General features: G+C 51.6%; 5 protein-coding genes across 5 annotated transcripts; 2 read left to right on the top strand and 3 right to left on the bottom strand.

The window, feature by feature from the left end:
• Nucleotides 1–175: 175 nt before the first annotated feature.
• On the bottom strand, nucleotides 176–2844 carry acoA (aconitate hydratase ACO1; the record flags this gene model as incomplete). Its single annotated transcript, XM_056663943.1, has 3 exons — nucleotides 176–2398; nucleotides 2479–2553; nucleotides 2809–2844. The coding sequence occupies 3 exons, from the start codon at nucleotides 2842–2844 to the stop codon at nucleotides 176–178; spliced, it is 2334 nt and encodes a 777-aa protein (XP_056523000.1).
• A 1121-nt stretch (nucleotides 2845–3965) lies between these two features.
• Nucleotides 3966–4432, top strand: N7515_003198 (putative C2H2 finger domain protein; the record flags this gene model as incomplete). The annotated part of the gene is made up of 3 exons (XM_056663942.1): nucleotides 3966–4006; nucleotides 4078–4257; nucleotides 4318–4432. The coding sequence occupies 3 exons, from the start codon at nucleotides 3966–3968 to the stop codon at nucleotides 4430–4432; spliced, it is 336 nt and encodes a 111-aa protein (XP_056522999.1).
• Nucleotides 4433–4913: 481 nt separating this feature from the next.
• N7515_003197 (uncharacterized protein) lies at nucleotides 4914–6037 on the bottom strand (the record flags this gene model as incomplete). Its single annotated transcript, XM_056663941.1, has 4 exons — nucleotides 4914–5000; nucleotides 5057–5393; nucleotides 5476–5815; nucleotides 5875–6037. The coding sequence occupies 4 exons, from the start codon at nucleotides 6035–6037 to the stop codon at nucleotides 4914–4916; spliced, it is 927 nt and encodes a 308-aa protein (XP_056522998.1).
• A 704-nt stretch (nucleotides 6038–6741) lies between these two features.
• On the top strand, nucleotides 6742–9361 carry N7515_003196 (DNA-dependent ATPase RAD54; the record flags this gene model as incomplete). Its single annotated transcript, XM_056663940.1, has 5 exons — nucleotides 6742–6783; nucleotides 6839–7450; nucleotides 7508–7591; nucleotides 7639–7762; nucleotides 7815–9361. The coding sequence occupies 5 exons, from the start codon at nucleotides 6742–6744 to the stop codon at nucleotides 9359–9361; spliced, it is 2409 nt and encodes an 802-aa protein (XP_056522997.1).
• A 298-nt stretch (nucleotides 9362–9659) lies between these two features.
• Nucleotides 9660–12964, bottom strand: N7515_003195 (VAC14 family protein; the record flags this gene model as incomplete). Its single annotated transcript, XM_056663939.1, has 9 exons — nucleotides 9660–10333; nucleotides 10380–10459; nucleotides 10518–10636; nucleotides 10690–10794; nucleotides 10848–11644; nucleotides 11695–12382; nucleotides 12440–12610; nucleotides 12666–12828; nucleotides 12897–12964. 9 exons carry the CDS (start codon nucleotides 12962–12964, stop codon nucleotides 9660–9662), a joined length of 2865 nt encoding a protein of 954 aa, XP_056522996.1.
• Between the last annotated feature and the right edge of the window lie 500 nt (nucleotides 12965–13464).

Here is a 13464-nt window from a genome sequence, read left to right as displayed (position 1 = left end):
CACGAGGATCAGACAACCCGAATGGTGGTCATCACACCCCGTGGGACCCAGAAAGCAATGTATCTGAATCGTTCAACACACGAGAGAACGTAGTTTACACAGGTGTCGCCGGTGATAACCGAGACACTTGAAGGTTTGATGGTATGAGAGTCATGACAGAAAAGAGCGCAATACTTTAAGCCTTGCGGGCCATGGTGTTGAGGGCAGAGCCGTCACGGAACCACTCGATCTGGGACTCGTTGAAGGTGTGGCTGAGGGAGACGTCGAAGGCGGCGCCACCGTCCTTGGGGTGGACACGGAGGGTCATGGGCTTGCCAACCTCGAGCTGAGTGCAGAGGAGGTCGACCTTGTCCTCGGGGTTGATCTTGTCGTAGTCGGCAGGATCGGCGAAGGTGAGGGGAAGCATACCCTGCTTCTTCAAGTTGGTCTCGTGGATACGAGCGAAGGAGCGGGTGATGATGGCGAGACCACCGAGGTGACGGGGCTCGAGAGCGGCGTGCTCACGGGAAGAGCCCTCACCGTAGTTCCAGTCACCGATGACAACCCACTTGATGCCACGGGCCTTGTAGTCACGGGCAGTGGCGGGGACGGCGTCGTACTCCTTGGTGAAGTAGTTCTTGACCTTGTTGGCCTCACCGTTCTCAGCGTTGGTGGCACCGATCAACATGTTGTTGGAGATGTTGTCCAAGTGGCCACGGTACTTCAACCAAGGGCCAGCCATGGAGATGTGGTCGGTGGTGGTCTTGCCCTGGCACTTGATCAGGATGGGGAGGTCAGTGGCATCCTTGCCATCCCAAGCCTCGAAGCCAGCGAGAATCTGGAGACGGTCGGAGGTGGGGGAGACGGCAACCTGGACGGAGGAACGGTCGGCGGGAGGAGCCTGGTAGGTGTCACGGCCGGCATCGTAGCCACGGGTGGGGAGACCATCACCGGAGGGAGCCTTCAGCTTGAACTCCTTGCCATCCTTGTCCTTGAGGGTGTCGGTCACGGGGTTGAAGTTGAGGGTACCGGCAATGGTCATGGCGACGACGAGGTCGGGGGAGGCAACGAAGGCGTGAGTAGCGGGATTGGCATCGTTACGACCAGTGAAGTTGCGGTTGTAAGAAGAGATGATCGAGTTGGCCTCACCCTTCTTGACATCCTTACGATCCCACTGTCCAATGCAAGGACCGCAGGCGTTGGCAAGGATGACACCACCGTACTCCTCAAGGGTCTTGAGCTGACCGTCACGCTCAATGGTGGCGCGAATCTGCTCGGAACCGGGGGTGACGGTGAACAGAGACTTGGCCTTGAGACCGTGGTCAAGAGCGTCCTGGGCGATGGAAGCAGCGCGGGACATATCCTCGTAAGAGGAGTTGGTGCAAGAGCCGATCAGACCGACCTTGAGCTCCTCGGGCCACTTGTTGGTCTTGACAGCCTCCTTGAACTGAGAGAGAGGAGTGGCAAGATCGGGGGTGAAGGGGCCGTTGACGTGGGGCTCGAGCTCATCAAGGTTGATCTCGACGAGCTGATCGTACTGAGCACCCTCATCCTCACGGAGCTGGGCGGCGTACTCACGAGAGAAGTCACCAATGTGCTGACGCTTGGTGGCCTTCAGGTAGTCGTACATGCGCTCGTTGAAGGGGAAGATGGAGGTAGTGGCACCAATCTCAGCACCCATGTTACAGATGGTAGCCATACCAGTGCAGGAGAGGGACTCAACACCGGGTCCGTGGTACTCGATGATGGCACCGGTACCACCCTTGACGGTGAGGAGACCGGCGACCTTCAGGATGATATCCTTGGGGGTGGTCCAGCCGGACATGCTACCGGTGAGGCGGACACCGATGACGTTGGGGGCCTTCAACTCCCAGGGGAGACCAGCCATAACGTCGACAGCATCGGCACCACCGACACCAATGGCGGCGGTAGCAAGACCACCGGCGTTGGGGGTGTGGGAATCGGTACCGATGATCAGACCGCCGGGGAAGGCGTAGTTCTCGAGGACGATCTGGTGAATGATACCGGAACCGGGCTTCCAGAAACCGATGTTGTACTTGGCGGTAGCGGATGCAAGGAAGTCGTAAACCTCCTTGTTGATGTCGTTGGCACGGGCAAGATCCTTCTCACCGCCAATCTGGGCCTCAATCAAGTGGTCACAGTGGACAGTGGTAGGGGTCTGGACGCGGTCCATGCCAGCGGACATGAACTGCAGGATAGCCATCTGGGCGGTGGCATCCTGGCAAGCAACACGATCGGGACGCAGCTTGAGGTAAGAAACACCACGCTGGATGTCCTGGCCGTGAGGGTCGTCAAGGTGAGAGTACAGGACCTTCTCGGAGAAGGTGAGAGGGCGCTGCAGACGAGAGCGGACAATCTCGAGGTTCTCGGACATCTTCTTGTAGTTGATGTAGTGACCCTGAAATATGTTAGTTATTATCGCTTGGCAACGTCATATTCCGGCCCCATTTCTCAGGCGCCACTCCAGCAATCACTCACAGTCTCGTGGTTGGTCATCTCGACCTTCTTGTCGAGAGCATCGTTGGCGGTAGCGAAGGCCCGGGTTCCGGTCATCTATAAGTTGAATGGTTAGCAACTATGAGTCTCGAGTTATATCGAAGCCATCATGCACGTCGGCATGTGCGCCACTCCACGTGTGATTCGGAGCTCGATGAAGATGAGGTCACTGCTTACAAGACGGAACTTGGGGGCCTAGAGTTGAGAGACACAGTTAGCTTTCCATTCTTCACGATCGGGATTTTTCGAGACGGCCACTCTGGGTAGAGTCTGCCATCTCGTGGCAATGATGAGCCGAGGAAGTAGACGTACCAGCGCACTAGCGCGCGCGAGGCGTGTGGAAATCATGATGGAGGCTCTATGATGGGGGATTGCACATCCAAGAGCTAAAAACCACCTTCACCAAATATGAGAGTGGAGAGTAGAATGAGAGAAGAAGAGATCAAAAAGAAAGAAGAGGAGGAAAGCTTGGTTTTGAGTGGGAGAAAGATTCTACGGGGACCGGGAGTAGAGCCGTAACCGCTTGTTACCAGGGTGATACAATACGCTGGTATTGACCTAAGCTTGCCGCATGCGACGGCAAAGGGCTGGCTATTTGATACTGTTTCAGGGTTGGGAATCAAAGGAATTTACTACAAGGAATGCTTACACTGTCAATAAGCTAAACTCCCAAGTTTTTTCTATTCTCCCCATCTCCAGTTCATATATGAAGTTCAATAATAGCTATATGCAATATCTCAGTGTGGGTTGTTATGATGTTCCGGGGTGTGTAATGACAATACATGGCATGTGACGGGTATAACTCGGCCACCAATCATGGAGTTTCCAATTACAGGCTTTCCCCCTTCGCCCAGGTTCCTGACCATTTCGGACCAAAGGGCTAAACTGGGACAAGGTCAATCTGTTCTCATACCTCTGTAGTCTGTAGTCTGTAATCGGTACCCCGTAATATTTAGCTAGTTTGCCGCATGTGGGTATAGGGAGGTTGGAGATGGATGATCCGCAAGTGTTTACCACCGATGCTACACAGTGTATACTAAAGAAATCCTATGAAGTCGCTCCCATAGCCCTATAGAGTCCTATAATACTATGCTCTTCTCTATATTCTCTCTACAGCTTCTATCCGCGTATATACATATTGTGTACACGGTATTGCCATGCACTGATATCACCTACCGCATGCAAACGTCATAAATACAGTGACGAAATCGACTGAGCCGAGGTGAGCCGAATGGATGGCAATCCCGCACGGCCGCCAAGGAGCCGTGTCTGAGCACCAGCCAATCACACCTCAGGCGTTTGAATTGCTGCCCGCGGCCCACAACCGAAATTTCCTCTGAACCTCGCTATTGTCCACGGCCTCTTGACCCACTTTCCACACCTTTCACTCCGGAAATCGGTGATATCAATTTTCATCTTGCATCGATTTGGATAGCCCAAGCTCCGAGGTAATTCGGCTATCATTCACAATGGGTGCCCTCAGGAAAGTCAAGAACAAGCGCCGCACAAGGTATGCTGCCAGATCGACTGTACATGGCATATTGCTGGTTCAGATAATTGCTAACCTGACCCCGCCTACAGAGACTATGACCAAGTCATCGCGGATCTGAAGACTCCCCGTCACTTGCAGAAGTACAAGGACTCAAAGGATGTAGAGGATCTCCCCGGTTTGGGCAAGCACTACTGCGTGGAATGCTCAAAATGGTTTGAGAGCGAATACAATCTCAAGGCACACGCCAAGGGCAAGAACCACAAGCGCAGGTTAGTGCATTGCAACACCATCTATGTCCTCGTCGCATCGTTAACATTTCAAACCTTCAGACTTCGTATCCTGCGCGATGAGCCTCACAGCCAACAGCTCGCCGAGCGTGCGATCGGACTCGGTTTCGTCGACAACGGCAAGCGCGAAGAAAAACCTGACGTGATGGAGGACTAAACTGGATCTCGACCTTCACCTTCGGGATACAACTCCAATCTTTGCTATGCGACCACGATACCCTTTTCAGCAAATCGACCTATAAAAGTTTTCCAGGACAATGCATCTAGACCGCTGTTCTGATCTTGTCTCTCATTCTGCTCATGCATATCGGTGGAGTTCCTCACGTGAGACAATTTTTTTATATTGCCGATACTCGCCGGGTTTCCGTTATTCCGTTTTGCGGGTGACAAGACACAAAACTCCGACTTTCGGCGATAATGGCGAGGCGAAATTTACACACCTTTACTAGCAATACCTCCGAGTAAATTTCCAATAGAAATGCCTCAATACCAAATACAGTAGTTTCTGACTAGTCATGGGGTTTCGGTAATTGTATGTCGGCTTCGGTTTCAAATGTTGTTTCGCTATCTACTAGATCTTCTATACTTGGTGTTGTATGCTATGTATACAGTTGTATGACCTCTCTGGGTGGACATATTTATGCAGCTGTCATGGGCTCTTGGGTTTTCACCTCTGAGCCCAAAGATTTAGTGAAGCTCTTCATCAACCATTCATAAGCCGCCCACTTGATGAGATGTTAGTTGTTCGACTACCAATTGCAACGAAACGAGAAACACATACCTGAACAGCGTTCACGATGAAAGCCCTGACACTGCAGACTCCAAGACCCCGGTAGAATGCCTTGATGCCTTCAGCACGATACGTCTCCTTCGCAATTTGAAAAGAATTGAGCGTTTGGCCCTGCGGTCGTAGCAAAGACTGTGCCTCAGTAGCCCGGGGCGAATGATCCGCGATAGTCTGCGCCTGCAATCGAGTCTTAATCATATCCAAAGGGAAAACCGAAGCCCAAGTGACAACACCGGCAATCCCACCACAAAGTAGAACCTTCAAAGCCGCCTGGTGCGAGCTCTCGTCATTGGACGTCATATATCGTTTGCAAAGTTCGTAAGACCAAAAACTGCGCTAGATCAGCACCGATTCCCACAATTCCACGGATACCCTGGGGCATGTATCCGGGGGCGGTGGGTTCAATTACATACTAGAATCCATAGCCAATTGAATCCCTGGCGCTAGTAATCGCGCCACCGAAGTAAAGACCCCTCCAGCCGCGAGTGCGGATGATGTCTTTAGCCACGGCCCACGATGACACTTCCGGTCGGCGATCTAGCTGGGCCCGACACTTGATAAACTCCGTTGGGGAGGAGACGGTCCAGCTTGCTAGGCCGCCTGCGGCACCGGCTAACCAGATGCTGTAGGGTGAGACACCGACGGGATTGGTGGGATCCGTTACGGGCCCATCCAATGCTGTCAAAGTGCGGTTGTATGCAACAAAAAGAATAGCGTTGAGGGCTCCATAGCCTAATATTGGAGCAGCGGCGCCTGTATTGGTGGTTAATTGACGTTCCTTGGTGTCACCGTAGCTTTGATGCAATACAGACCTCGAATAAGAGAATTTGCTCTTTCGAAGCGAGTTAATTGCGTCGATGGTGCATTTGAATGTGAGTCTCCTGCCTGCAGCCGGACTTTGACGACATCAAGAGGATTGCCGATGATGATCCCGATGGCTCCACTGATGTAGCCAGCCCAGAAGTCTGCGGCCATGAGATCTCAGTCTTGAGGCCAGATTGAAGATTAATTGACACAGGAAAGTAGATACCGAAGCTCCCCCGGCTTTCCGATGATAATGGCGGGGTGTCCCTCCCGAGGTCATGCGGATGCTTGTCACGTGCAACGTCGGCATACATACGCAGGCACGATGGACGTTGTACCTGCATATAGGGCCGTCGATACCCTAATTGGACAAAATGTGCTGTCAAAGCATGCACCCTTGTGTCTTTAAGATTGTCCTGGGAATTCCGTCTTCATGATAAAGCAAGATACCGAACTGGACACTCTGAATCACTCTTATATACCTAATGAGTCAGATATAGAATCATCTGTACGTACCAGGCTCAAGAACATGAAGTGATAATAGAGGTACTCAGGTAGTTATCGTGAGACAGAGAACTCGGTTTTGTCATGCCTGGTCAAAGGAATGTTGACTTGTTTGTCTGAACCCTACTACAGTATGCATATGATGTCGCCTTATCCGTGGCTGCCTAAAATAACCTAAGCTCGGACCATCCCCGGATTAGGGCGGTAAATCTTTGGGACGCGGCAATTTGGTGTTTTGGGAGCCTCAGGCTAACGCCGAGACGCGTCGACATCAGCACTTGCCTCACAAGTCAACAACAACATTAAGACCATTGTACAGCAGGAGCATTGGTGCCCTCCTAATCTTCACTTTTGGATAAATGTAAGGCCTCATGCTAATCGGCGATGTGTTCTACGCTAATATCCTCTGGAAGGTATCGACCACGTCCGGCCGGTGGCGACAGTGTAAAGACACCCTTACAACCAAAGTCGGTGAACTCGCAGAACTCGATCGATCGGCTTGTGAAGCCATTCAAATGCCCAGGGACTGCAACACCGACGCGAGCCTCCGAGAAGCCATCGAGAAAGAGACGAAAGGTTAACTACGCCAACGCCGATGGAAGCGTGGAAGATGGAGAGGAAAAGCCATATACAAACGAGGACAGGCTCGCCATAGAAACTCGAGAAGCCAACAAATTTCCCGTGTTTAAGCCGAGAGACAAAGACGTGGCTTTCAGGTCACGGTTCCAGATTCCTTTCATCAACAAGGCTACAGATGGCTACAATTCTGGCCGGCTCGCTCCGACACTGGGCATGCGACGAGGCGCAACATTCGTTGTCAAGCCGTTACACGACCCAAGTGGGGAGTTTGCAATTGTTTTGTATGACCCGACGGTAGATGATGTGGCGGAGGAGCCTGCGCCCAAAAGTCTGGAGGCGCCGCCGGGAGACATGCCAGTCGTGGATGAGCCGATTATGCATAAGAGTCTAGCCGATATTTTGGGGCTCAAGAAGAATGTGGAGGAACGGCCGAAGGTGCCCGTTGTGATTGATCCGAGACTATGCAAAGTGCTTCGACCACATCAGGTCGAGGGTGTAAAGGTATCGTTCCAGGCTGCCAAGTCATAGGAGCACGACTGACAGTCTATCTCTGCATAGTTTCTTTACCGTTGCGTTACAGGCTTGGTTGACAAAAATGCAAATGGATGCATTATGGCAGATGGCATGGGACTTGGTAAAACGGTGAGCTTGGACACCCTGAATTCTACGACTTGTTCTAACAACCACAGCTTCAATGTATTGCTTTGATGTGGACACTCCTCAAGCAGTCCTCCGAGGCTGGGAAAACTACTATTCAGAAATGCGTGATTGCGTGTCCCTCAAGTTTGGTTGGCAATTGGGCTAACGAACTGAGTAAGTTATGCCTGGTACTCTACTTTCTCTTGAGCCCGACTGACCATATCAGCAAAATGGCTTGGAAAGGATGCTACAACACCCTTTGCGATCGATGGAAAAGCCACAAAAGCAGAGCTTATAACCCAACTCAAGCAGTGGGCTATTGCATCAGGACGTGGAATTGTCCGGCCTGTTCTTATTGTGTCCTATGAAACACTCCGTATGTATGCGGATACATTGGCTGATACACCGATTGGACTTCTTCTATGTGACGAAGGCCATCGACTCAAAAACAAGGAGAGTTTGACTTGGAACGCCTTGAACCAACTCAACGTTACTCGCCGAGTCATTCTTTCTGGAACACCTATTCAAAACGATCTATCTGAATACTTCGCTCTTCTACACTTCGCCAACCCAAACCTTCTAGGCTCTCAAGCCGAGTTCCGAAAGAGATTTGAATTGCCGATCCTGCGAGGTCGAGATGCCGCAGGCACCGACGAAGAGAAGAAGCTAGGTGATGAACGATTGCAGGAGCTGTCTGCGATTGTCAACAAGTTCATCATCCGCCGAACTAATGAGCTTCTCTCGAAATACTTGCCAATCAAGTACGAGCATGTCGTTTTCTGCAACATGTCACAGTTCCAGCGAGACATCTACAATCACTTTATCAAGAGCCCGGAGATTCAAAGCCTTCTCCGCGGAAAAGGCAGCCAGCCACTGAAAGCAATTGGTATCCTGAAAAAACTCTGCAATCATCCGGACCTGCTCGATCTAACAAACGACCTCCCGGGATGTGAGCATACCTTCCCGGAGGACTATTCGCCTCCCGATACCCGGGGCCGCGATCGGGATATCAAGAGCTGGTACTCCGGCAAAATGATGGTCCTCGATCGCATGCTCGCCCGAATCCGACAAGACACCAATGACAAGATCGTTCTAATCAGCAACTACACTCAAACCCTAGACCTATTCGAAAGACTCTGCCGGTCACGCGCATACGGCTGCCTCCGCCTCGACGGAACAATGAACATCAAGAAGCGAACCAAGCTAGTCGACAAATTCAACGACCCAGACGGCCCCGAATTCGTCTTCCTGCTGAGCAGCAAAGCCGGCGGCTGCGGCCTGAACCTCATCGGCGCCAACCGTCTCGTCCTCTTCGATCCAGACTGGAACCCAGCTGCCGACCAGCAAGCGCTCGCACGAGTCTGGCGCGACGGCCAGAAGAAAGACTGCTTCGTCTACAGGTTCATCGCGACCGGCTCAATCGAAGAGAAGATCTTCCAGCGCCAGTCGCACAAACAGTCTCTTTCGTCTTGTGTCGTTGATGCTGCTGAAGATGTCGAGCGGCATTTCTCCCTTGATTCACTCAGGGAGCTCTTCCAGTTCAAACCGGATACTTCGAGCGATACGCATGACACTTTTAAGTGTAAGCGCTGTCGTCCGGACGGTACGCAGTACATTAAGGCCCCGGCTATGTTGTACGGCGATACTAGTTCTTGGAATCATTTCGTTAACACCGGAGAGAAGGGTCCGCTGAATCAGATTCAGGATTTGCTTTTGCGACAGGAGACGGGGGAACGGGATGTTTCTGCTGTTTTCCAGTATATCAGTCATTGATATGCTTGGGGAGATGTACTTTCAAGCGATTATGACTTTAGAGCGAATTATTATGACCCTAGAATGAATTGAACTATGTTGCCTTCTACCTATTCGCCGTGGTCAGAAATTTACATGTAGGTAGACGGATAGGTAAATACATGGACAAAGAGGTATCAAGCCTTTACTCATAAGATGCGATGTCATTGAAACTGACCCTACTCACTGATGAAGGATGCTGGGTATCACACGAAAAGATCCAGCTAAGTGCAATCAAGAGGAAGGTGTCTATCTATGCGAGATCCCCAGTTCCGCAGAACTATTTCTTAGATTTACGTCCTCCAATGCCCAGCCGTCCCAAATTAGGCAGACTTGACTTATGTTTATGCGCGGACCCCAAAGTCGTCGGCGACCCAGCCTTTGGATCCACTGCACGACCGGCAACATTGCCAGCAGCACCTCCCAGTCCGGCGTTCCCGCCAGCAGGGTTAGTGGGACCACCCGGAGCGCCGCGCGGGACATCAGGGAGACCGGATCGGTCCTTGGGGCGTTCTGTGGCTGCGGCGGAAAGAGCAGCTGTGATGGAGGGGCTGAGTAAGGGGCCTGTTTGGTCGAAGGAATTCCGCAGAGACTGATTGGTCTGTGAGCGACGGGCGCGTTCCTGGACGGCCTTGAACTTGTCAAGGAGGTCGACCCAGCGGATGGCGTTCTCGTCGCGGGGTTTCAGGCGGGCTCCGGTGGGGCGGTCGAAGGATGTAGGGGCTGTTTGGGCGCTAGGGGAGGGGGAGTTCTCAGCAAGTTTCATGGCAAAAGGCGCAGGGCGGGAGCTATACCTGCGGGGTCCGCCGTGGAGGAATCCAATGTTGCTGACGCTGTTCAGACGGTTCTTGAGCGCGGCGAAGGCGGAGCTCTGGGGGAGGAGCATAAGGACGCCGTAAAGGCATTTGTAGAGGAAGGGGTATTTCTCAGGTTCAAGGAGTTGGAGGCGGAGATCTGCTGGTATTAGCTTTTGACGTCCAAGTTACGACAGGCAACGTACGTGTGAATACTGGCGACTCGAGTAATTGCACCAGCTTGTCGATTTGGATCAGCATATTAACTGTCATTTCCAACTCGGCACTGTGTATGTTCATGTCAGCAAGATGGTCAGTTGATAGTGACTAGCGTCAGTACTGACAAGATCTGAAGAAGATTGTAAGCCTGCTCATAGGCCTGCGCAAGAAGACAGAGGGAGAATGTGGAGACAGCGTTGTGGCACCATGATCGAAAGAGCCCAACGAAGAAGGCTTGTCCGTCCTAAACAATTCGTTAGCTTGAAGCTCCATGGACGAAGTGATTGGTATTAGTACTTTTGAATCAAGGTTCCTCAAGCGCTTTCTCAGCTCCGAGAGCTCGGGCGCAGTTATGAGGTTGTTATTCAAGTTTTGGACCATGATGCTCGCAAATTCAAGATCCTGGTAGCTTGTTAGCATTTGAAGTGTACAGCACAGTGAGCGACACAAGTTACCTCTTCCTTCTCGAGACAATCTGCCAAAGTTCGATAGATCCGCTCTGGGCTCAAGTTCAAACAAAGCTGCCTGATGATCAGATTACCGCGCGCTTCGAGTAAATGTCTGTCTGTTGAGAAGAGCTGTAACAGATTCACCATAAAAGAGGTGAAGTAGGTATCCTCGCTGTGTCTTGAGATTTGCGAAAGGAGCTGTAGATCTTTAATCACAACAATCTCCGAAGGATCGGATAGCGTTTTGAGCAAAGCCGGGAAGGTACCATCATTGAAAGCAACCACTTTCCGCGGGGTTTTCCGGTGTAGCATGATGAGCCATACAAGGGCTGCAACTCGAGTAGCTTCATTTTCATTGAGGAATTGTAAAGTAAGGGAGTTGACAGCAGCAGCATAATCAAGGTCGACAGCAGGCAGCGGCGTAGAAACAACGCTACTGCGTGGTGTGGCCGCAACGGAGTTATCCTGTGCTATTGGCTTCTTCGTATCACCGCTGGCCGTTTCTGAAGGCCTCATTCCGGGAGTGGAAGACTTTCGTTCTAAGATATCTTTGCTGGCTGTAGCAGAAGGGATCTTTGACGCTGGTATCAGAGCCTCTTCAGTTGTATCATCAGACAGGGAGTAGATGTACTGCATAAGGGACGTGTTGACCTGGGTTGCTGCTTTTCGCACTCCGTCCGAGCCACTGGAAATGGCTGGGAGTACCTGAGTCAACAGCCGCGGGACGAAGGGAAGGATATCTTCAGGGCTGATCTCGAAAAAGGAATCGATCCAACGAAGTGCTGTCAGCTGCATTTCCTCATCTAACAAATTTAAGCCAGCAATCTTCATGAGAGGGTGAGGCCATCCTTACCATACGAAGTGTCGACAAAGCCGACGAGGATATTAAGGATCTTGGGGTGGTCGATGTGTACATCTTGTCCCGGGATCCAGTCCCCATCGGCTTGGGCAATTTCATCATCAAGGCTCGTCTCTGACTCCGAGTCTGCGACAGCGCTGTCAAATTTGCCCTCATGGGCACCATCTGTCTGGGATCTCTGCTCTGTCACATTGCTCTCCGTGTTGCTGTTGACTGAGTTTCTGTTGCTTTTCTGGCCTTTCCGGCTTTCTTCAATCCCCTTCTTCAATCTTGTAATCCTCTTGATCTCCATCAGGAACCGGTCAAGCAACTCCTGCGTTGCGATGTTCACATCGTTGTTGGGCCCACCAAGGAACTGGATCAACCCCTCGAGGAATTCTGGTAAATAGCTCACAAGCTCCAAATCGGGGATTGTATCCAAAAGGGTTAGCCACGAGACAAGGAAGTTGCGAGTGAACGGCTGAACCACATGGATTCGCCCCTGGAGCAAGGGAATGAAGCGAGCGAGAGAGAACGCCATGGGGTATTCCTGGTCATCCTGGTTGTCTGCGTCTGGCGGGTCCTTCTCAGAAAAGTGTAGGATCGATACATATGAGGCTGCCGACTCAGCGACGATGTCTTTCACCAGGCGATCGAGAAGCTCTGCGCCGTTCTTGACTGATAACTCCGAATCAGATGCGAGCTATGTTGTATGTCAGCGTTTGCGATACCCCACCTAACGTTAATGGGCGCCTCCTACCTTCGCCAGCGCGTCAAAAATCTCATTGAAAAACAACAATATTTCTCCCTTGGCAACTTTTGCAATGTTGTACATACTCTCGCATGCGTAGTAGCGAACTCGCGCATCTTGGTCGGAGAAGCATGCGAGGACCGGCGGCACAATCTCACCCAAGTACGGCGCAACTCCTTCCTGTATCTCATGTCAGCTAAGGTATTCCCGAGTCCCGGGTTCGACCACCACGAACCGATCCCAAGGCAATCGAGGCAGCAGCCAGTCCGATTAATCCTCCATTGCGGGCGTGGGGTTGGTGCACTGCGTAAGCATAATCGTGGCAGAGCTGCTCAACGATCTTCCGAATTTTCTCCTGGTCACCCTGGAAAACGGCGTCGCGAACAATTTTCTCAAGTCTAATCCAAGTCAAAGCGATCAGTATGAGTTCTTCCAAGTGGGGTGAGGTGGATCCAAGCTGGCATACTCCAAGGCTCCTTGCTTCCTCCTGTCGTAGAGCTTATCATTCAGAAACCGCTGGACTGATTGATCCATCGCTCAAGGCAGCCTATGCTGCAATCTTTCCCCAGCGTTGGTCGATCAAGCAATGCTCATGATGAACGTAAGGTATCTGAGCGCGTGGAACGGAGTCGCGAGACGGTCAGGAGCTCGAAAGTCAGGGAGGTCACAGGCTGGTCGATGAGTCGTAGCGATAAGAAAAGGCTAGATCGTCCGGGAGCTGTTTGATCGAAGTAAGAGGTCAAGCAATCACAAGATGAGGCAGATGCGTTGGCAGTGTGGAGATGTTTAGACCAGTGGTGTGACGTAGGGTCGGACTCGGCCTTACCGCCTTAGGCAAGAGGTCGAAATTGTATGCTTTGGATGAGCGAACAACTCTACAAATTCCTGCTACTCGAGACCTGGTCTACGATGCTTTATATTCGTCTAATGAGCTCATACGTATATGTGCATCTTTAGTTGTACTGAGTGCTATTCATAACCTTCTGCCCTACGAGATGAAAGAAACCCTAACAAAGAAGCTGAAACAGGTACAC

This window comes from Penicillium bovifimosum, assembly GCF_028826915.1.
Source record: "Penicillium bovifimosum strain IBT 22155 chromosome Unknown utg000003l_segment0_segment0, whole genome shotgun sequence".
NCBI lineage: Eukaryota > Fungi > Ascomycota > Eurotiomycetes > Eurotiales > Aspergillaceae > Penicillium > Penicillium bovifimosum.
The sequence above is the reverse complement of the archived record's forward strand: the minus strand, read 5'-3'. Positions and strand labels throughout refer to the sequence as shown.